Source organism: Theropithecus gelada, chromosome 3 (genome assembly GCF_003255815.1).
Source record: "Theropithecus gelada isolate Dixy chromosome 3, Tgel_1.0, whole genome shotgun sequence".
NCBI lineage: Eukaryota > Metazoa > Chordata > Mammalia > Primates > Cercopithecidae > Theropithecus > Theropithecus gelada.
This window is the reverse complement of record NC_037670.1, coordinates 68,780,517-68,804,062: the sequence shown is the minus strand read 5'-3', so window position 1 is coordinate 68,804,062 and position 23,546 is coordinate 68,780,517. Positions and strand designations below refer to the sequence as shown.

General features: G+C 48.2%; 1 protein-coding gene across 2 annotated transcripts; it reads left to right on the top strand.

Annotated features, from left to right (window-relative positions):
* Positions 1-8,318: 8,318 nt before the first annotated feature.
* On the top strand, positions 8,319-21,692 carry YKT6 (YKT6 v-SNARE homolog). Of its 2 annotated transcripts, XM_025381127.1 has the most exons (7): positions 8,319-8,634; positions 11,972-12,054; positions 13,777-13,877; positions 14,775-14,879; positions 15,527-15,592; positions 18,423-18,524; positions 19,649-21,692. In XM_025381127.1, exons 1-7 carry the CDS (start codon positions 8,531-8,533, stop codon positions 19,682-19,684), a joined length of 597 nt encoding a protein of 198 aa, XP_025236912.1. In that variant the 5' UTR covers positions 8,319-8,530; the 3' UTR covers positions 19,685-21,692. The 2 variants fall into 2 exon arrangements, with proteins under 2 accessions (XP_025236912.1, XP_025236913.1); XM_025381128.1 differs by lacking the exon at positions 18,423-18,524.
* Positions 21,693-23,546: the final 1,854 nt, after the last annotated feature.

Sequence of the window (23,546 nt, the reverse complement as noted above, 5' to 3'; positions counted from 1 at the left end):
AGTTTTTTGCCGATCTGTCACCTCATTGTTTGAATTGCAAAATGCTGGACACCTTTTCATGTGTTTCTTGGTGATTGCATATCTTCTTCTAAGGATGATTTGTTTATATTATTTAACTATGTTGCTATTGGATTATCTTCTGCCTATGGATTTGGAGAAACCATTTTATATTTCATCTGTAATATCTATCAATCCTTTGGCTGTTAAATATGCTATGATAGCTCCCCTAGTTTATTGCTAAACCTAACAACTTGATTAATCGTGTCTTTCATCATACAGAAGTATCCAGTTTTTATGAATTTCAATCTTTGTTTTCTTGTTTTGGGGTTTTTATATCTTGTTAAGAAAACCATTTCCAATCCCCAAATTGTAAAAATGTTCTCCCACATTTCCTTCTAATATTTTTCCAAGTTTTCTATTTGTTCAGTACTTTAGTCTTTCTGCAATTGCTTGTGCTGGTGCGCCATCATTCTAAGGGCACATCTCACATCCTCGCCTTTCTTCTCATTCCTCCTTTCTGCTCTCCTGGGTCCTGGGAGATGGTGGTTTGGGTATGGTGCTAGGGAAGAGTCTAATATGGCTATTTGGTGGGGAAGCAATCCCTTCCCCACTGCTCTGGAATGTTGGCTGCACCCACAGTTTGTATTCCATTATTTCTCATTGTAAGGGAACAGCTCTGCTCTGGTCACCTACCAGGTGTACCCAAAGGCCACACAGGCAAAGCTGGGAACCACAGAGAGCTGAGTCTTGTCAGAACACTGTGTGATCCTGCTGGAGGCCATATCTCACTGCCTTTCTCACCTCCCTGGGAGGGTCAGGAGAGTTCCTTATCGTCTCCAGGTTCTCGTGGGACAGATGTGAGGCTCGCAGCTGCAGTCTAGGGTTGGCTCCGCAGCAAGGAAAGACACTGCAAGCATCTTGCACCTTTGGCTTTAGTGTCACCCTTTTAGAGCACAGGAGAACCCAGGGGCCTGCACCTTGGGTTACCCTTTCTTTTGCTGTCTGTGTTGGTAATAACTTATCTGAATATAGAAGTCACTCCTTATACTTCACCTGCCGAGTCAGGCAGGCCCTGGCCTTGGCCTTGGCTTTGCCTTGCACACTGCATATCTCATTCCTCTGCTGATACTACGCTCTTTTGGTTTGTATAATGTTAGTTTTTTTAAATATCTGATGGGGGCAGGAAATTGTCTTCTTAATAAGATTTTTTTTTCCACAAAATTTTCTTTGCCATGTGCCTTTTATCTTTCTTATAAATCTTAGCACTACTCATCCCACTTCAGAAAATGATGCTGTTGACAATTTCATTGGAAATGCATTGACTTTGTGGGTTTAGGGATTCATTTTAGAGAACTAACCTCTTGATAATATTGAGTTTTCTCATCTAGAAATACGTGTTGTTTCATTTATTTTGGTTTTATTTTATGTCCTTCAGGTGAATTTCATTATTTTTCTCATATAGAACTTACATATTTCTCATTAGATTTATTCCTAAAGAAAGGCAATACATTTATTAGGAGAAGGAGCAATTGTCATTATAACTAATATTGATGAAAATATTTATGATTCGCAAAGTACTTTTGCATTCATTCTGTCATTTAATCAGACAATCTCAGTGCAGCAGGCAGTGGTATTATTATTATTATTATTATTATTATTATTTTATTTATTTTTTTTTTTTGAGACAGAGTCTTGCTCTGTCACCCAGACTGGAGTGCAGTGGCTCGATCTCCATTCAATGGAACCTCCACCTCCCAGGCTCAAGCAATTTTCAGGCCTCAGACCTGAGAGTAGCTGGGACCACACGCATGCGCCACTGCACCCAGCTAATTTTTTGTATTTTCTTTTTAGTAGAGATGGGGTTTCACCATGTTGGCCAGGCTGGTCTCAACTCCAGACCTCAGGTTCCGCCCACCTCTTCCTCCCAAAGTGCTGGGATTACAGCAGAGTGGGGAGAGAGCGGCTGAAGCAGAAGTGTGGAATGTTTGGCCACCACACCTTGCCAGTGGTAGTATCATTACCACCACTTTCCAACTAAGGTCACAGAGGCTGGGGAGGTTAAAGGGTTGGCAGGTATGGTCTCCCCACCTTAACGTCTCCCTAAAGGTTCCTTACTATAGCTTCCTGCTAAGGACAGGGGCCAAGACAGTCCCTCACACGGAGGTCCCAGGTTCTGCCACGTGGCCCTGCCCTCCCTGGCCACAGTTGATTGAAACGTCACCTGATCCAAGGGCAGCCACACCGCACACTGGCCAGAGCCTAGTGTAGCCGAGCATCTCAGCTTTAAAATGCATTTTAAGTCCGGGCGCGGTGGCTCAAGCCTGTAATCCCAGCACTTGGGGAGGCCGAGGCGGGTGGATCACGAAGTCAGGAGATCGAGACCATCCTGGCTAACATGGTGAAACCCCGTCTCTACTAAAAATACAAAAAAACTAGCCGGGCGTGGTGGCGGGCGCCTGTAGTCCCAGCTACTTGGAGGCTGAGGCGGGAGAATGGCGTGAACCCGGGAGGTGGAGCTTGCAGTGAGCCGAGATCGCGCCACTGCACTCCAGCCTGGGCGACAGAGCAAGACTCCGTCTCAAAAAAAAAAAAAAAAATAAAATGCATTTTAAGGCGTTTTTCTTTAGTCTTAAAATGTAGCCTTGAAATGTACTTTGAAACTCTGCTTCTCTCCCTTTCCCACTAGACACTCCTTTGCACCATGCCCACTTATCTAACTATATGCTTACTCAGGAATTCCAGGGGCTAATCTTAAAACAAAAACCAGACATGGAACCCCTACGGAATCCTCCAACTTAGGGGGAGTCGGAACAATTTGTCCACCACCATCTGGCCGAAGTCAAGATAACACCAACCAGACCTCAGGATAGGTGATTACTCAAGACAGCCATTGGATCAAGACACACAGACCCTGTAGCCTGCACCGCTCCCATCTATCTCCCATACCAAGTTTTCCTTTAAGAATCCTATGATAAATTTTAAAATTTGAGATAATAGAATGCTTTAAAACAACAATTCACCATCTTCTTAGTTTGCTGGCTCTAGTTAAAACTACTTTTCCTCCCACCAAACCTCGCCGCTTATATATGGCCTTCAAGTGGCCGAATCTGAGTCCAGTTACAACGGGGGATGTTTACCCAACAGGGACTACTTGAAACAATGAGTAGTTTAGTTGGGGACTGCAGAGTGGCAGAATCTCTGAACCATTCAATGCTCTCGAAGGAAAGTTCTCCATCCTCCTCCCTGGGGTGGGGTGGATGGTGCATTCCTGGCTGATGAATTGGGGAGCAGGTGGGGAGGGAGCTTTCCTCCCCAGGTATAGCTTCTTCAGGATGCCCCTTGCCTTTCTGGCCCCATCCCTCCAGACACTCGACACTTCTGCTTCAGCCCCTCCCTCCCCCTCTGCTGGTCCCTGCCCCTCAGCCGGTTGCCTCCTAACTTCACACCTGTCCCCTTCTTTCCCCCACCACCCTTGGTAGCATCTCTTATTTGCGCCACCTTCCAATTGTTCTCCCCCTGCCCTTTGTCTTGTGTCATTATAGTGGAACATATTTGAAAGGGAGTTCACATAAACATATATATTTAATCATCCATGTTAACCGAACGTTTGTATGTATCCTGCTTGGGGTTTCCTGACCCTCTCCAATCTGTGCCAGTTTCTTTGCTTCTCTCTTCTTAAGTGTCGAAGAAAGTCCTGGGCTTTACTCTGATTGGATGACCTACTGATGGCCAGCTGATTGGCCTGTTGATTGACTGAAGCTTGGATCAGGTGCCTATCCATAGACTAATCGCTGTGGCAATAAGGACCACTGGTTCATAGGCTGGGGCCTGGGCACCACGTGGCAGGATGCGGGATCAGCCTCTAGGTCATGATGTGGTTTCCTTGTGAGGACTTTCCCTGTGTGCTCACTACTGTTGTCTGTTAGGTTGTGTTTGGTGTGCCCAGCCTTCCCAAGGGCACACCTTGTGTTCTTGCTCTTCCTCTGCATCCTTCTTTCTGCTCTCACGTGGGGCCTACAGCCCCAAGGATGTGGGAGATGCACACCTGGTTGTGGAGCAGGGGACTGCCCTGCAGGCCTTCCCACCTGCCCCTCCCTGACAGCTCTGCAGAATTCCTCTCGCTTTTTCTATGGGGCAGCCCCACGACTATCAGGGTACCATCAATAGGACGAGCCGCTGGCCTAAAGGACCATTTGTCCTCATTCTAAGTTCCTGGCATTCATCCAGCATGGCTACTGATAACTGATATGGTTTGGATATATGTACTCACCAAATCTCATCTGAACTGCAATCCCCAATACTGGAGGTGGGGCCTAGTGGGAGGTGTTTGAATCATGGGGGCAGATCCCTCATGAATGGCTTGGGCCATCCGCTTGGTGATGAGTCAGCTCTTGCTCTGAGTTCACAAGAGATCTGGTTGTTTAAAAGTCTGGCACCTGCTAGTGCCTCTCTCTCTCTCTCACTCTTGCTTCCACTGTGTGATGTGCCTGCTTCCCCTTTGCCTTCTGCTATGATTGTAAGTTTCCTGAGGCCTCCTCAGAGTTTGAGCAGATGCCAGCACCACGCCTCCTGTAAAGCCAGCAGAACTGTGAGCCAATGAAACCTCTTTTCTTTATAAATTACCCAGTCTCCAGTATTTCTTTATACCAAGGCAAGAATGGCCTAACACAGATACATATCCATCTCTAGCCCCTCAGCTGCAGAGGGGTGTCTTAGGACAAATACAGCTTCTGGGAAGCCCCTGCTGGGGCACAGTCTCAAAATCAGGGCACCTGTTTCCTCTCTTCCTTGGCTGTAATCCTTTCCTGCCCACGTATACTCCTGTCCTGTCCCTCCCTTGCTCTGACATCACCTATTGCTTCATAGCCAGTGGCAGAGCTCAAACCTTTGATGGCAGACTATGTCTGTCTTCCCTGTGGCCTGGAGAACCCAGAGCGAGCCCAGCATGCCTTGGTGTGGGGTTGTAGTGGGGAGCAGTGTTCCTGGGGGCTGGGTCTGCTGACAGATCCTGATTGATGACATCAAGTCTGTGCATCTGAGGCTTGGTGACCTACTCAGGCCATGGAGGCCTGACCACATTGGTGGCCCCTTTCCACACTCCTTTCCCGTAGGAACTATGGAGGCAGCTCAGCTGCCATGGCCTTGGCTGACTGAATGAGGTATGGTGGCAAGGGCCATTGTGTGACTGGGCTCCCCACCTGGACTGGGCTTCCTGGGGGTATGATCCTTGATAGGCTTTTGCCCAGCTCCCCAAAGGTTCTGTTGTACAGCAAGGGCTGGCACCTTATGTGAGCTGGGCAAGGCTGCAAAAGTGGGTGGGTACTTGTTTTGCTCAGTGGGGCAAACTTACAGAGCCTGGGCCATTTATCTTGGACAGTGTTAACTCCAGCTCTGTCTGCAGAGAGGCTTTTCTTCTAGGTCCCAGCACCCAAGAGGGGAGCCTGGACTAGAGAACTCTGCTACCCACACTCCTATGCAGGCTTCATTCATAGCCTTAGTGCCCAGTCCCTGCATTTTCCATTCCCACAATGCTGTACTTGCAGAACAGTTGCAAGAACAATACAAGAAATTCCCAGATACCCTTCATCCTGATTCCTGTATTTGCTTTCTCTCTCTCTCTCTCTCTCTCACACACACACCCTGTAAGAGTAAGTTGCAGACACAATGTCCCTTTACTTCTAAATTCTTGTGTATATTTCCTATAAACAAAGACTTCTCTTATATAACCATGGCACAGTGATTGAAAGCAGGAAATTAAAATAGATACAATACTATTATCTAATCTAGAGGCCTTACTTGGGTTTTAGCCTATCTTCAAATCTCTACTTCCCATAGATGCCTTCAACCCACTATGATTAATAATCTATTTTTCATTAATGAGAAGACAAATAATTATCACTGTTACCTGTTAAACATCAGCAATGACTAGAACTTGTAACATAATGTTTTATTATTCTCAACAACATTCCTATGGAAAGTATATTTTTCTAGTTTTATAGATAAAAACAAAAGGAGACTCAGGGAGGTAATGGTTTGCTCACTTTTGTGATTTTGTGATGTGTCAGTGCTGGGATTGAATCCAAGTTGGGTGACAGCCGGGGTGATGGAGCAGAAGGCAGGTCTTGCTTTTTGGTAACACAGTGAACTTGGGAAGTCTGCAAACACATGACTATGAATGAGACTTCCTGGAACAGTAGAGGCTGAGTGAGGTCAGAGAGGAGCAGGAAGAGTTGCTGGGAGTGGAGCCGGGCTGCATGACAGTTTGTTAAGCATTTCACTGTTGACATCTGAACCCCAACTTTGTCCCTTACTAACAATCTCCTTACACGGAATCTCAGTTTCTATGTCTGTAGGGAGGCAATAATATCTTCCCCTGGTTTTTGTGAGGATTAAACGATGTGGCACATGGAAAGTACTTGGTGTAATGTAAACTTCGGGACAGACACTATATGTGTCAAGTGAATACACTGAAATTTATTCCATCCAAGCACTGTCTTCCTGATCTTTTTGCACAACTTTCAGTGGAAGGAAGAGAGTCTCCAGAAATTTTCCTCAGAAATGGCTCTCACCTGCCTCCTATAGGGAAATGGTGTCAGTGCAGGCAGATGAGCCTGGACTGATAACCCCCAGCAACCCAGCTTGTCAGACTACTGTGTCCATATCTGTGGGTGGCTGAGCCTAACCACTGCCAATGGCTGCTCCTAATGTTTACCACCAAAACAGGGGAAATGTGGAAAAGCCCTTTCCACCCTCTGTACTTGGAAATACCCAGGGAAGAGGGTTGGTGAGAGAGGTACTAAGTGAGTGGGCAGGTGGTGGGAACTTCCTTTCACCACAGATTATTTAAAGCAATGTTTCTCAGCTGGGCACGGTGGCTCACGCTTGTAATCCCAGCACTTTGGGAGGCCGAGGTGGGTTGATCACATGAGGCCAGGAGTTCAAGACCAGCCTGGCCAACATAGTGAAATCCCATCTCTATTAAAAATACAAAAATTAGCCGAGTGTAGGGGTGCATTCCTGTAATCCCAGCTACTCAGGAGGCTGAGGCATGAGAATCGCTTGAACCTGGGAGGCAGAGGTTGCAGTGAGCGGGATCACACCATTGCACTTCTGCCTGGGCAACAGAGCAAGACTCTGTCTCAAAACAAACATATATATATATATATATATATATATATATATATATATATATATATGCAAAGGAATGTTTCTCAAAACTACTGCTCCCAAGGGACATGTTGACATTTTTGATTGTGCAGTGGGGAGGGGGTAGGTTGGTACTGACATTTAGTGAGTACACAATGCACAAGGCAATCTCCCAACAACAAAGAACTATCCAAACCAAAATGTCAATAGTGCCAAGGTTGAGAAACATTGATTTAGAGTAATGTTTAAAGCGATGCTGTTGTTTTTCCAATACATCATCTCTTTCCTATAATCTCAGATGCGGCTGCTTCTAGCATCACAATTTTGTGACCTTACTGACAACTTCCAAAGACCAAGTTCCTTTCTGATTACATGTGAAACTGTGCCCAACAAGGTTAAAGAAACTAGTAACTAACAGAAATCTTGAGCTTGTCTAGAGGACAGCCGATAAGGAAACAGTTTGCTATAATCCCCTCTGCTTATACAACTTCCTGAAACAGGTTGGAACCAATATGGCTGACTGGAGCCTGTGCAAAATAGACTTACTAGCCCGAGGAGCGGCCCTTTGATGTCACAGCCCGGATTTCCAGAGCTTGTTTTAAACCAACTCCTGAATCTGCATGTGATCCTTGAAGCAGCATGAAGAAGCAACAGCTCATGGCCAAGAGATTTTCTAAACGTTTCTTCGTTTCAGCCAATCACTGTCCAGCCCGAAACTCCAATTCCAAAATCTCTCCCTTAAATCTACTGCTGTGAAGCAAGTATTGGGAGCCAGACTTCAGCCCATCTTCTGTCTCCTTGCAAGGCTGCTTGGCAATACATCTTTCTTGCTACAAAAATCCAATGCTTGGGTGTTTGGTTTTACGTTGTGCGCAGGCAAATGCAGCCGGTTTAGTTTGGTAACACGTGATGTCACTTAATACACAAGAAACGGGTAAGTTATGGCATCCTCAGGGAACTGTGCCTCACTCATTCCTATCCGTAGACTTGCCTTCCTTCAACAACGCAAGCAAAAAGAAGGGTTCAGGCCGCTCTGGGAGGCCCAGCACCACCCAGCACAGGACAGTACAGTGTCCCCCTGAGCGCCCGACTTTACCTGGCGAGCAGGAAGGGACCAGGCTCACGCGAGGCGTGGAGCCCCGCCCCTCGTGGCATTGAACTTCCGTCCGCACATTTCTGCATCCGGGGTATGAGAACCCACAACCAGGCTGACCGGATCCGGAAGTGGGTTGAGAGCCGGGAGGAGGAAGCCGGCCGTGGCCCCGTCAGCAGCGGGCTGCTGAGAGACCGGTAGGCGGCGGCGGTCTCGAGGGGTGGCGGCCGCGCTGCTCCCTGAGAGCGGGTCCCGCGGCTGGGCAGGCGGGCGGCCTGAGGGCGCGGAGCCATGAAACTGTACAGCCTCAGCGTCCTCTACAAAGGCGAGGCCAAGGTGGTGCTGCTCAAAGCCGCGTACGATGTGTCTTCCTTCAGCTTTTTCCAGAGATCCAGGTGAGCGGCACAGGCTGATCGGCCGTGGCGGTCGGGCGGAGAGGACTGGGTGGGGGTCCGAGTCGGAGTGGGCCTGGGGTCGGGGGAGGAATCAGGGGAGGGTCAAGGAGGCCGGAGGATAGGGGCAGGGCAGGGCAGGGTGGCCGAGTGCGCGGGGTCTGAGAAGGCTGGGGTCAGGGGCGGGGCGGGGCGGGGCGGGGCGGGGAGGGCCCGGGGTCTGTGGTCCGGGCTTGGTCTCCTATAGTGGAATCTGGCCGTGGACTGTGCTTTTGAGGAATCATCCAACATTCTCTCTTAAAGAGCTTATACCATTCTAGAATATATTTCCCTACTGAGTGTTTTTCAGATTTCTGTCGTGTATAATTTTTAAGGGGACTGTGAAATAGTGCAGGTTTCCAAGCTTCATGCCAAGATGTTCTGAATTAGTAGACTGAGGCCTCGAAATTTATATTTTAGACCAACACCTCCCACCCAGTGATTCAGACTCTGGGAGCCTGGGTGCCGCATCTTGAGGGCCATATTTTGATTTTATAGCGGGGCTTCCCAACAATTCAGTATGAGAGATACTGATATGCTTTTTGTTTGTTTGTTTTTAATGGGTGAAGTCACTGAGGTACCAAGAGGTTATATCACAACCAGCTAGAACTAAAAGCCAGGTTTAACACTTTTTAGTCGGACACTAGTGGTACAAAAGGATTCCACACTGAAGATTGAAAGGAAACATGGGATCTGTAGGGCTTACAGGTTTTTACTTGTTTCTGGGGGCGCTTTAATTGCTGGAACGTGTTAGAAGTAACACAGACATTTCCAGACCATTCGTGGGAGGGAGTGGGGTGACTCAGGCACGAAAGAAGAAGGACCCTACGTGATCGGTATCTATGGTCATCTTGTCTCAAAGTCTGATGGAATCTGCCGTTTGGATTCTGTTTTCCCTGCTTCAGTGCAGCTGGTTCTTGATGAGAGTTCTTTGTCAAGGACTTGCTGGATATAAAAAAAAAATTTGTTATTTTGTTGAAACTTTCTGCTCCTTTGAGTTCTTTTTTAAAAAATTTTTAATTGTGGTAAAATGGCACACAAAATTTATCTTCACTGTCTTTAAGCGTGTGGTGAGTGCAGTGATACGAAATAGATGGATAGTGTTGTGCAGCCATCACTGTCACTCGTCTACAGAACTCCTGTTTATCAAACTTTTATCAAACACCAACTCCCCATTCCCTTCTACCCCAGCACATGGCAACCACCATTCTAATTTGTCTCTGTGATTTTTACTTTTCTGGCGACCTTAGATAAATAGAATCATATAGTTTTTGTGTGTCTGGCTTATTTCATGTAGTGTAATGTCCTCAAGGCTCATGCATCTTGTTGCATGTATCAGAATTTCTTCCCTTTCTTAAGGCTGAATAATCCATTGTATGTATTTAGCACATTTTGCTTATCTGTTCATCTGTCAGTGGACACCTGGGTTGCTTCCACATTACAGCCATTGTGAATGACACTGCTATGAACATGGATGTACAAATATCTCTTTAAGACCCTGCTTGTATTTTTTTGGTATTTACCCAGAAGCGGAATTGCTGCATCATCTTTTAGCTCCTTCTTGGAGTTCTTGGTCTTTGCAGTCTTTACCATGGCCTACATTCACTGCTCTGTGTTGTTGCTTTTCTCAGATGGAACTTTTGGTGCCAACTTGGCTCTGATTCTTTTTCCTTGTTCCTTCCCATTAGCACTTAAGATTCTCAGAGATTTCACTTGTAGGACTTATACCTTACCTGCTTGGGACACACACACTGGTTTCCAATGACTAACAGCTACAGCACTAAAGGGACATCTCTACTAATATGTCTTAAAACAACACATGTTCCAGCTGATTTTTTTTTTTTTTTTTGGATGGAGTCTCGCTCTGTCACCCAGGCTGGAATGCAGTGGCACAATCTCAGCTCACTGCAACCTCTGCCTCCTGGGTTCAAGCAATTCTCCTGCTTCAGCCTCCCAAGTAGCTGGGATTACAGGTGCGCAATACCACGCCCAGCTAAGTTTTGTATTTTTAGTAGAGATGGGGTTTCAGCATGTTAGCCAGGCTGGTCTCGAACTCCTGACCTCCATTGATCCACCTGCCTCTGCCTCCCAAAGTGCTGGGATTACAGGCTTGAGCCACCGCGTCCGGCCTGAGCTCATTTTCTTATAAGATCTCCTTACTTACATCCTTCGTGCCCCATAATTACCAGATCCCAAACTTGAAAAAGTAGTTTCCCAGCTTTTTTGGCCTTCGTATACATGCTGTCACAATGCAGTTCTTCCTTTGTCTCTTTATAGCCGTACCTCAAGTGCTATCTCTTTAGGTTTACTGCAAAGCCTTCCTTGTTTGAGGTCTTATTTTCTGAGGGGTTATTTTGATCACTTCAGTCCTTCAAGATATTAACAGGTAATACTATGTGTGCAGGCATTGTTGCAAGTGCTTTACACGTATTACCTCGTTTAACTATTGCACAAATCTTGATTTTTTTATTGTGGAGGCACAGCACACAGGCCCAGAGTCAGGCCTTCAGTTACCTATATGGCTCTGCTGGAGCCTGCTGCAGACTTGCATTTGAGCACCTTGCTCTGATGGCCCTGGCTGCCCTTTATATCACATCCCCAATTGGAGGCTCCTTGTCAGCACCTGTTCCTCTGGCTGTACCATCTCCTATGACTGTTCTGTTCTGGATAGATCTCTGTTGAGCCTATGATGGACCTTCTCCCTTTCACCCTTTGTCTGAGCCATTTCCCACTTTTTTGTCTTGGATAAGCAGTTTGCTTTTATTCCATCCAGAGTGCCTTGCGCTCGGTCTGTGGACGAGCCCCAGCAGACCTGAGCTAGCATTCACTATGGGCGTATGTGGCATTGCAAGGGTCTGTCATGTGGACACAGCCGTAAATGGTTGTGCATTTCTGCCTGACAGTTTTTGCACTACTATTTTTCTAGTGCAGTTCTTATTTGTCCTGCTTCTTGGAAGTTATTGGGATCTTGAGAGCAGGACCTACCTCTTGTTTTTCCATTGCATCTCCAGTTATACTCTGATGAAAATGTACAATTGACTGTATCCTGTGGAAAAACCCCCAGAAAATTCACCTGTTTTGGTGAGCTAGGTAGCAAACAGATGTAGCTTTCATGGGGATGATGATTCATAATTATCAGTAATTGTGCTCATTAATAGAGTGTTTGTTACTAAGGGTGGGAGGGAAAGGAATGAAACCAAGAAGCAATGTCTACTTAATGTATAAGCCCAGAGGTCACTTTCCACTGTGTTGAGGACAAGGTGATAAGAAGTAGGCAATAAATACATTTTGTGTTTCTTAGCGTTCAGGAATTCATGACCTTCACGAGTCAACTGATTGTGGAGCGTTCATCGAAAGGCACTAGAGCTTCTGTCAAAGAACAAGGTAAGAAGACCCTCCAACTTCTGTGCGTGTGCTGGCCTGGCTGCCATGCCTCACCTCACACAGCACCCAGCTCTCTCCTTTCTACTGGGACCCCACTCCTCCTCTAGCTTGTTCTCTCTTTTCCCCCTCTTCCTTTTCCTATTTATGCAGAATTCTGTGCCCACTGTTGAAGTCTGAGCTTCCCAGATAAAATTGCCCTTAGACTCATTTAAGATTAGGGTCTGACTCTTTTGGAGCAGTAAGCAGCCTTCACATCGTATTCTTCCCTATCCTCTCCAGAGTTGCAGACCCCTCAAAAAAGAATTTCCAGCTAGCACTGTTGAGGTACTATATGCATTCTGTGCATCATAGATTTTTTGACCAGGAATCTGAAAAAACTATTTTTTCTTTCTAATAATTCAGGTTTAGGCATTTATTTAGATGTGTATGTTATACGGACAGATCAGGAAAGAGTTACATGAGTTTCATTAGGTAGAGACAAAGATCATCTCACACATATGCTAACCTCAAGTCACGTGACATAGAGTTACTGAATTGATTATATAAATGTCAGTTATGATACAGGCAGGATTGAATATATACACTTTATGTGGGATCTCTGTGCTGTTAACATCACAGAAGTGAAATATTCAGTGTTCTTGCTCTGTTCTCCTTCAAACTGTGTCTGCCCTTCCCACATTTATTACTTAAAGACGATTCCCCCACTGACCAGGTTCTCAGTTTCTTTGGAGGGTATGCACTTTGACGCCGTGTTTGAATCTTAATTGGGGATGGTATACAAAATCTGGAGAGCATTGGTGACAATCTCCTGTCCTCTTCCTCCTCCTCATTCTTGTTCTTGTTTATCTCTGCTCTTTTCTGATTTCAGGGGCTCACCATCATTCCCTCCTCTTTTATTTGTTTTTCTGTTGTTTAGCGTTGGAATCTTCTGGGTCAGATCTTTAAGGACAAGAAGGTTCTTATTCGTAAGCTGTAATCCTTACGTTTCTCTTTCCTTGGGGATATGGTTAGCTGTATCAACTCTGAATCCTTTCAAAGTGATGAAAATGAACAATCCTGTGGATTGTGAATATTTTGCAGAAGATCTATACAACTGTACCTTTCAATCATATAAGGATTTTAGCACAGTGCACTGGAGGCCTTAGCTGGCAGTGGCTAATCTTTTTCTAGACTAACCCCCTTACTCCCAGTCACCCAGCAGAGTGGAGCAAACCCAGCAGGCTGCTATAATATGGAAAACTGAGGCCCTGGGTGTAATTTCCTGTCTGTCAGCTGCTCTGAAAGGATTTTTTTTTAAGAAAGCAGAGGCCTCTTGGCTTGTCCAGGGTTCCCTAAGTTTGGGAGCAGCACAGAGCCCCAAGGGCTCCGAATCCCCGAGATATAGCTTGGCCTGACCTGAGCTCAAGGAAAACACTTGGAAATGCTCCTGGGGACATGTTGTCTAGGGTGTGTTTTCTGCAATGCTGGCTGTTCCTTTTAAGCCCTGGCTTTGCATACTGGGCCTCTGGGTATTTACTGGTCCTAAAGCAGGTGTTGGGCCAAGCTCCTCTGTGTGGCCTATTTGACTGTGCTGCTAAGCCTCTCCACGAGACTTGCCCAGAGCTATTGAGCTTCAGAGTGACTTCATTTGGCCTAACATTGTGATGCTTTGATTTGGGGGGATTAAAAGAAGTCTGAAGCCCTCATGTCAGCATCCATGTGTCTGATCTCTTGTCTCCTTAGACTATCTGTGCCATGTCTATGTCCGGAATGATAGTCTTGCAGGTGTGGTCATTGCTGACAATGAATACCCATCCCGGGTGGCCTTTACCTTGCTGGAGAAGGTGAGTTTTTGATTTGCCTCTACTGGACTTGGATGATGAATGGCCATATTTATGGACTGGGACAGGGGGTGATGGCAGCGTCTGAGGCATAAGGGATGAAATGATGTGTCCAAAGTTAACACGTTTTTCAGCCCCCTTTCCTGCAATCCAAGAGACAATTTGGCCTCCCTGCATGGGTTTCCTCCCCGGTGCTGTCCCTCATTTTACCGGGGTCTAGACCACTGAGTCACAGCATCTCTGGGATGGGACCTTTGGAGACAGCTGTGCCTCGTGTTCTCGCCCCCTGTGCTTCTGCTCAAGGAGTCTCCCTCTTGAATGCCCTCACTCTCCACATTGCTTCCTGCAGTTGCTGCATCCCTCCACCTTGATGTCAGTCAGTTGTACCACAGAGCTTAGCATCTAAGCATTCTTTAACTTTTTGTGTGTACAGTGCTAATTACTAATACAAACTCTTTGAAGTCAGAGGCTTCATCCTATACCCCAGAGCACCAAAATACCTCCAAACACATGGAATCTGGTGGTTTCTTAAATCCAGGGGACCTAATTCTCTTTAAAAAAAAATTGCTTTGGAAAATTAGAGGGCCAGTGCCCTTTTTTTCTGGAAATCTGTGGTTTAAAATTCAAATACCTTTATTACTCCCCAGGTGAGGTTCATCTCAGGCTGGGCATACTTTTGATTCTCAGAATATTTAGGATACGTTTTAATGATAAAAATTTGGAAATAACTTTAGCCTACATTTTCTCTGTTGCCATTATATCTCCCCCTCATTCCTCCTTCCTGGGCTCTGGGGGCCAAGGAGCCTCATTCAGGGTGAGGTGCTCAGGGGTGAAGCCCTGTCGTTGAGACTACTGGTGAGTGCAAAGTGGGAGGCTTGTTGAGGCTCCTTTGTCTTGCAGGTACTAGATGAGTTCTCCAAGCAAGTTGACAGGATAGACTGGCCAGTAGGATCCCCTGCTACAATCCATTACCCAGCCCTGGATGGTCACCTCAGTAGATACCAGGTAGGGTTAAAGGAAGCTTCATGCAGACACCATGTGGCCCAGAATCCATGTGAAACTGAAAAAGCCAACTGCCCTGATAGTTCTGGTCTGGTTGCTTCTGACAGCTTCTGATGCTGGTGGTCTCTCTCAAGCCTTCTGTTTGAAAAACAGAGAATCCACCTTCAGACCTGGGAACCCAAGCTGTAGGCAGGCTTTGGGTTTCTGTTACATGTTAAACAGGCTGTGGGTTTTTTTTTTTTTTTTTTTTTTTTTTTTTGAGATGGAATCTCGCTCTGTTTCCCAGGTTGGAGTGCAATGGCGCAATCTCGGCTCACTGCAACCTCCGCCTCCTAGGTTCAAACTATTCTCCTGCCTCACCCTCCCAAGTAGCTGGGAATACAGGCATGCGCCACCACGCCCGGCTAATTTTTGTATTTTTAGTAGAGACAGGGTTTCACCATGTTGGTCAGGCTGGTCTCGAACTCTTGACTTCAGGTGATCCACCTGCCTCGGCCTCCCAAAGTGGTGGGATTACAGGCGTGAGCCACTGTGCCCAGCCCAGGCTGTGGTTTTTAACCTGTGGAAGCTTGTCCAGCTTCCTCGGTTTTGGGCTTTGTTTCCAGGTAGCCACTTCAGTCCTGACTTTATTATTTTTCACTCTTTCCTAGAACCCACGAGAAGCTGATCCCATGACTAAAGTGCAGGCCGAACTAGATGAGACCAAAATCATTCTGGTAAGCAGGAAGATGGAGAGCAAGCCCAAGAACTGAGGTGGGGGTGCGATTTGCCACTGGCCAGGCATGCACAGATCCATCCTCATTTTAATAGAATAGTAACTACAGCACTCTCCAGGAAGTGGGATTGCCCACCCCTTCCCTCACCGCAGGCATCAGACTCTCTCCTATACCCTTGTCTTGGTTAATGGCACCCATTGTTTCTAGGGAACCAAGCTGGGAACCATTGGAACCCTCAAGTCTCCCTTCCCCGTGGCTACTGCCTGTCTGGGCATTTACTGGGTTCCTAGGGTTTGGCCTCTGAAGACCTGGATTCCCACCCTGGTGGCTTTGTTAGGGTGTCAGGTGCCTCCACACCCCACAGGTGCCTCACCTTGCAGGGTTTGCATTGAAGGTGAACAGATTGAACCACAGTACACTGACCACAGGGCAGTTTCTGGAATACGGGCCCAGGGTTGTCACATAGGCCCATTTGAAAAGAGCCGGAACCCTGCATTTTGAGCTGAAATCTCCTGATTTGTAACTGCTGCCTCAACTCCCTTTTTTTTTTTTTTTTTAGTTTTTGCATACAAGTGGAATGTAAGCAGCCATCTGCTTTTCTCAGGTTTGGCTCTTACGGCCTTTGCCTGTAAGTGGTCCCCTTGCTTCCTGCTCACCTCCAGTCTGTCCACCAGACAGTAGTCATTGATATGCACAACTTAGAACCCTTCAGCAGCTCTCAGATCCACCCCAGGATAAAGTGCAAACTCCCTAACTCACAGTCTCCTGACTGCACCCTGTTCTCTCTTATACCCTTTCCTGCCCAGCTCACACACAGACGACTGAAGGTTGGGCCTTTCTGATCAGATGTCAGTTTTGTTACTGCTTGTTTACATGTCTCCCTGACCTGCGTATAAGCACTGGGACATTTTTCCATCCTGCTCATGACACAGTGCCTAGTTTATACCGTGCTCAGCAGTTGATAGATACCTAGAGTAGATTGAAGCCCAAATACAAAGCTTTACCATTACACAGGCATGGCTTTAGTGTGTACATCAGCGTCTCCTGGGGTTGGGGTTGTTGGCCTGGGGTGGAGCCTGGGAATCTGCATTGTATAAAAAGCATCCCAGGGGCTTCAAACACATGTCTGCTGACCGCACTCCAAATAACGTGGCTTTGGAATGAATAATAGACGTGAAAGTCTCATGGTATCTGTGTCTTTTGAAACCTTGTGAGCTTTTTTACCACCTGGGTGGCATTTCTCCGTTTTCTCCTCAAGCCGTCTCTTCTGTTGCTCAAGTCCTAGTCTGAGTACCATGACACCTGGGACACCCGCTGTTTCTCCTCTCCCCACGGTGGCGTGTGGATGAGTCCTATTCGCACAGCCTTATCTAGCTGCAGTTGTAAATCTAGATGATTGGTGTGCATATCTGAATCAGTTAACTTTTTGTGTTAAAAATTTGAGTTGCTCAGCTGTGTGTAGGGATGAAGGACATTCTTGCTGGCTCCTCGTTCTGTGGCACTTCATGTGTGCATCCAGCTGCTGCAGCAGTGGCCATCTGGGGAGAGAAGTGAGCTGCTGCTTCCTGAGGGCCCTGGTGGCAGAGCTGCTGGCTCTTGTGAGGCCTCCATCTCTAGACCCCTTCCCATGGGGTCAGTGTTTTCATTTCCTAAGTCAGAGTTTGTAGTGATGACATTTAGGACATAGCCCGTTTAGAAGGCAGGACATGTTCTGTCATAGTGTTGTCCGGTATATATTTGAGGCATGTATGTAACTTAGAATTTTCTAGGAGCCATATTTTGAAATGATAAAAGGAAAATAAGTAGAATTTAATTAAATAATATATTTTACCTAACCCAGTATATCCAAATACAGTTTTTCCAACATGTAATCAGTATAAAATTTACTATTTTTTTCAGTATAAAACTTATTAATGAGGCATGCGTGAGTTTGCATCTGAAGTCTGGTGTGTCTGCGCTCAGAGCACTGCTCAGTTTGGACTCACCTCACATCAAGTGCTCAGTAGCCATTTCCCACCACCTTTGTTTCCTGTGGCTGCTGTCAACAGATACCCTCAGCTATTTGCTGTTAACAAGTAGCCCTGTGGGCCTGGCTGGTGTCTCTTGGGGCTCTGAGGGAGAGTCTGTCACAGGCCTCTCTCCAGCCTCTGGTGGCTGCTGGCCGTCCTTGGCGTTCCTTGGATTAGAGGTGTATCACTCCAGACTCTGCCTCTGCCGTCACGTGACCTTCTCTGTGTGTGTTTCCGTTTCTTACCAGGACATCAGTCATGGAATTAGATGCAACCCTAATCCAGTATTACCTCTTCCTAACTAGTTACATCTGCCAAGACCCTATTTCTAAATAAGGTCACATTCAGAGATTCTGGGGATGTTAATTTCTGGGGCACAGTTGGGACGGGGAGGTGGTGTGGGTCACTCTCCAACCCAGTGCAATCATATAGTGCCAGCTACTCTTTTTCCAAAGCCCTGTGCACACACACATGTGCGCGCACGCACACACACACAAATGTATATATAAATGTGTGTGTAGTTTTCCTGAGTGGGAGTTTTCCTGGAGTGCTGGTTATCTAAGCCTGTGCTGGGGACAGCTTTTTGGGAAGTCTGCTACATCCCAGTTAGATCTTCTAGATTTCACGGGAATGTCACCAGGTTCTGTTCCATCCACTTGGACAGTAACTATTCTTGGACCGAGTCTTGACACCTAGAGGTGAAGTTTGTGTGTGTTGAAGTGGAACCCAGGTTAGGCGCTTTCCCCCATGACTGAAGTACGAGGGGCTCATGTTAGGGCATGTACTGAACAGAGCTGGGTTCTCTTCTCTCTTTTGTCCAGCACAACACCATGGAGTCTCTGTTAGAGCGAGGTGAGAAGCTAGATGACTTGGTGTCCAAATCCGAGGTGCTGGGAACGCAGTCTAAAGCCTTCTATAAAACTGTGAGTACCCAGCACCTGCTGCCTCCTGGGTGTTCTCTCCAGAGAGCAGTTGCAGCTTGCTGCTTCTGGCACTCTCCACTATAAACAGGTCTTTCTTAGACTATTGAATCATGGTGGATGGGGATTTCACTCCTTGTGCAACCAGAGCCTAAGGCGAGCGCCTCAGACCCAGGTGGTTGGAGGCAGTTCACTTGGGCACCAATGGAGTCAATGCAGGCTGAGGCCTTGTTCCAACCCTGCCTCTGATCTGCCCTCTGCTGCTCTGGCTTATTTCTGAACTCCTACCCCCGGTCCAGGAAGGCTGGTTCAAGTTCTGATCACCAGAGATTTACTATTGAATCTTACTCCTCTTTCTGCTGAGTAGTTAGACATAAGTCTTCAGGATTCAAGCAGTTCAGCCTTCCTGAAGAGGTTCTTAAGCTTTTAGTTAATTTCCCTTTGACAGAAATATTTCATTGACAAGTATGGGTGCTGCTGACTGCTACTTTCTCTCAGGTCAGTGCTCATGTCTTCCTGTGTGGAGATGGCCCATGGTTGGACAGTCATAGGGACAAATATACTTGGTCTGTCCACACACATTTGTTTTCATGTGCACATTGGAGGGAGATGGCTAGGTGGGATTAGGAAGATAGTCTGTGACCAGAAAGCAAGAGAGAAGGTGGCAACAGTGGTCCCCACAAACCACATCCTGAGTGGGAACCACATCTGTTGTTCTCAGGACCATCTTCTAGGAAGAAACACCACCGTGGTGGTCAGATAGCATTGTTTGAAGACAAGAGTAGGGCAAAGTTAAGATATTCTGCCAATCCCATTTGTATTATTGGTCCTTTGCTTGCACCTGGCCTGACTGTGGGAATTTTACTCACTTTTTGATAGCATTAATGGGGTGTGAGAAAAGAAGGGAAAAAAGGATCCCAGACTAGTTTTGGAAACTGGGGCCCGCCTTGTGCTTGGTGATGGGAATTGCTTGTGGACAGCTTCCCTCGAGGCCTCCCCCACCCCGTTCCAGTGCTAGTTTATCTGGCTGGCTGTGTCCTGTGGAGCTCCCTCTACCACTGCCAGGACTGGGACTTTCCTGACTTCCTCAGTACTCCTTCTCAGCTTCTCTTTGTTTTTTTTCCAAGGCCCGGAAGCAAAACTCATGCTGTGCCATCATGTGATGCAGCCTGCCAGAGGCCCAGCGCTGGAATGGCACCATCATTCACATCAGAACTGCAGCCCCTGGAAAAGAAGAGACAGCCATAGACAAGGAGCCAGAGTGGCGGCAGACTGGCCATTTTTATTTTGAAGTTCCTGGGAGAAAAGGATGGTGGAAGGGTGGCGAATGTTCAAATTCATATGTGTGGTAGTGATTCTTGGAAAGAATTTGAGGTCCCCAAAGGTGTATTTTTGGGCAAATGAAACCATAAACTCCAACTGGCTTCTGTAGATGCCAAAGGGCTCTTTTTCAGCTAACCCTGGGAAGGCTCTGTGGGAGGGAGGTCAGAGCCAGCTGTTTCTCGATCTTTGGTATATCTTTGGATTTTATTTGTACATTAATGATATTAACACTCCAGTGGGGGGGTGGGGAGTCCCTGATGCTAGGGCTGGGGTGGGTGGAGTTTGAAGACTCTTGGGAAAGCCTCTCCTGGGGCCACTGTTGGGGGTGGGAGTGAACCCACCACAGTGGCCACAGGCAGGCCCCCACTTCAGGCCCAAGGCCTGGGGCTGGGGGAACAGTCACTGGGTCTCAGATTCTGAGACTGTTGTTTAGCTTCCCTTTCTGCTAGGACTGGCTTCCCACAGAGGACAGGGCCCATCCTAAGCAGCTTCCAAGTCCCACAAAGGTGGCTTGTGGGAGGGTTTAGAAGGAGCTGCATTGTGAGCAGGGAGTGTGTGGGTTGAGGTCGTAGCAGCAAGTAGACTAGGAACTGAGCCCAGGAAAGGGGGATGTTCTCCTGGTGTTTGGATGGTCAGCTGGGAGTGTCTGTCATCAGGGGAAGATCAAACACAGGTGCACTCAGCTGCCCAGGGCCTCTGGGACACTTGCCTTGACTTGCAACTTGCCTTGAACATCACGATCAAAGCAGCAGGTGCTGTGGTCTCTCAAAACTGGTTTTTATTTGCCTCTCTGGCTGCAAGACTGCCTTGAACCGCCTGAGGCCTATGCATCTGAACAAGTGGGTCTCTCCCATGGGCACCAGGAGTGGGTGCCAGCCAACCTGAGGACTCCCAGCACCCCACCTGTGGTCTGGCCAGCATAGACTTGCTAGTTCCTTCTTGGTCAGAGGCAGCTGCATGGGGGATGGAGGCCAAGGGGTTGGTCTAAGCTGTGCCCTGCCACCTGGCAGGAGGCCCACTCACAGCCCAAGTCATGGAAACAGACTGGAGCAGCCCAGGAGATGGGCCCAGGATGTTCCAAATCCCTTGGGTCCTAGTGTTATGTTCCAGGCTGCCAACCTGTGCTCAGGATGCATCCCTGGGATCCAGCCCCCATGAAAGCTCCTGCTGGGATGGTGTCATCTACGTTTTGAACCAGTGTGGTATGGTCCTTGGGAGCCCTGCTCTGAGCTTGCCACACTGCTGAGAGCACCCATTGTCCTGACCAGAGTCTCAGTGGTCCTGACCCCCAGTGTGGGCAGGGGCTGGGCAGGAGGGTGGTGTCTGCCATGGGTTCAGAGGACCCCACCTCCTGGATGGTTTACCTGCTGCTGCCCATTTTCTCTGGGTACTGCTGGCCAGAGGACTTTGGACTACTGCTGAAGAGCCTGTCCATGCCATTTTCCTACTGCCATAGACACCCTAAGCCGAGGGCCCCTTGAGGCCCAGACCCAGCCTGCCCACTGGTGCCAGAGACGGAGTGGAGTGGGCCTGGATCTGAGGGATGCTACCTCTCCCTCCCCACTTGAGGACCCTGGGGAGCGATGGGGGCGGGGAAAATGGAGGTGTGAATTTGGGGTAAGAGGAAGTGAGATCTCCGCTTGCAGATCAGCCCCTGCCAAGCAGGGCGGGCTGGCTTGACTCAGGCCATGTGAGATAGAGGGCCCAGCCCGGCCCCGCCCACAGATCCCCTGCTCCTTTTGTGTTCTGTTGTAAATCACTTGGCAAGACTGTATTTTAGGAACTGCTGCCTAACTTCCCTGTGTTCTGTTTGAGAGGCGCCTGTCTGGATAAAGTTGTCTTGAAATTCCACAGTGGTCCTGTGCTTTCTTTGTGCTTCAGGGGAACCCTTCCCTCACCAAGCCCCGGGGAGAGAGCGGCCTCGTACTGTATGCCTGCATGCCTGCTGCACGCAAGGGTCCAAGTTATCCTGGCTGGCCCCTGTCCAGGAGTGATAGCTGCAGGCCTGACTCCTTCACCTCCTTTCCCTAGATGTTGCTAGCAGGAACTGTATTTTCTTTTTTGCTGTTAACCAGGTGAGGGAGCCCTGGAGTAGAAGCAGCCCTGTCATGGCTGAATCCTGTTGCCTGGTCTTAGCTGCAACCAGGAGACCCCCTTTGGGAAAGCTGCCTCATGGCTGCAGAGCCATGGGACAGGAGGCCCCATCCTGATCCTGCTGTAGGCTTCCTGTCCCTCGCCGCTGAGCTGACCCCAGGGTCAATCTGAGACCACCTGGCATCCCACCAAGCACAAGTGGCAACTTTTCAGGAGCAGAGGGGGCTCCACAGGGTGCCTGGAAGCTTCCTGCTTCCTAGAAGAGCCAAAGCTGACCCCTGCAGGTTGTTAGGTGAACCAGGGGTAAGTCAAATTCAAGTCTTGCGTCAGGTTTTGAGTTCAGGGAGCCCTCTGAAGCCTCTGCAGCCTCCCAGGGAGATGGGCCCAAGGCTGCTTTCAGCCTGTACTTGTGAGCCTGGAAGGCAGAGACCTCTGTCTGGCCCAGCAAGCAGCCTTGAGCAGTGCTCAGCTTTTCCTGTTCTGAGGACCTGCCAGACCTGGGTGGGCAGGCGTAAACCTTGGGGTCACATGGCCCAGGGAGCTTTGTTCAGAGGGTGCTATTTAAAAGTGATGAATGGGCCAAGCACAGTGGCTCACGCCTGTAATCCCAGCACTTTGGGAGGTCGAGGTGGGCGAATCATTTGAAGTCAGGAGTTTGAGAACAGCCTGACCAACATGGTGAAACCCCATGTCTACTAAAATACAAAAATTAGCCAGGCATGGTGGCAGGCACCTGTAATCTCAGCTACTCAGGAGGCTGAGGCAGGAGAATCACTTGAACCCAGGAGGGAGAGGTTGCAGTGAGCCAAGATCGTACCATTGCATTCCAGCCTGGGTGACAGAGTGAGGCTCCCTCTCAAAAAAATGTAAAAATAAAAATGATGAATGAAATGCTCATCAGTGGTGTCCCTTTTGCCTGTAGCGCTTGGCCCAGTACAGGATGGCTTAGTCCTGTGTGCTGTGCCCTAAAACCTCATCAGAGTTGCTGCCCTGATGGCATCTGCAGAAGGGCCTCAGGAATAATGCATGTGAGGGTGCACGATCCGCAGTGCCTGCAGCCTTCCTGGGGGAGGCCTGGCCTGGAAATCCTCCTCCGATTACAGCTGATAGGTGAGTGGAGCCCTAGATACCATGTTGGGGACAGACACCGCAGCACTCATGGGCACTGGCCTAGATTCTTTGCAACTGGCTTTTGGGACCTGCCACCTGGCCACCCACACACCTGAGAGCACCTGTCCAGGTGCAGACCATGAGGAGCAAGAAGCTGACATCCAGGGCCGCTCTGCCACATGAAGGTGTTTAACCAGATGCTCAGGGTGGAGGAGGAGACTGAGGGCTTTAGCCAGTTCTGGGGGATCCTTCAGGCTCCCTGCCCATAGTGGACAGGACCGAGCGTGTGTAGGGGCACTCGTCTTGTCAGAAGTTACTTGGACCCAAAATGCAGGCGTGTTTAGTGTCTGGGACTGTTTTGAAGCCCATCCTTCTGTTTCAGGAAAGTACCATGGCACTGCCTGGGACACAGGTGTGGAGGGGAGCCAAGGGCAAGGCCACACTCTCAGCAGGTTGCCATGGAGATATGAGGGTGCATCAGGGGGCCCAGCGGGGGCC

Excerpts from the sequence above, each read along its gene's own strand:
- YKT6 (XM_025381127.1), top strand. The coding sequence starts at position 8,531 with ATGAAACTGTACAGCCTCAGCGTCCTCTACAAAGGCGAGGCCAAGGTG. Across the intron at positions 15,593-18,422 it reads ATGAGACCAAAATCATTCTG|CACAACACCATGGAGTCTCT; the intron begins GTAAGCAGGAAG and ends TCTTTTGTCCAG. Across the intron at positions 18,525-19,648 it reads CTAAAGCCTTCTATAAAACT|GCCCGGAAGCAAAACTCATG; the intron begins GTGAGTACCCAG and ends TTTTTTTCCAAG.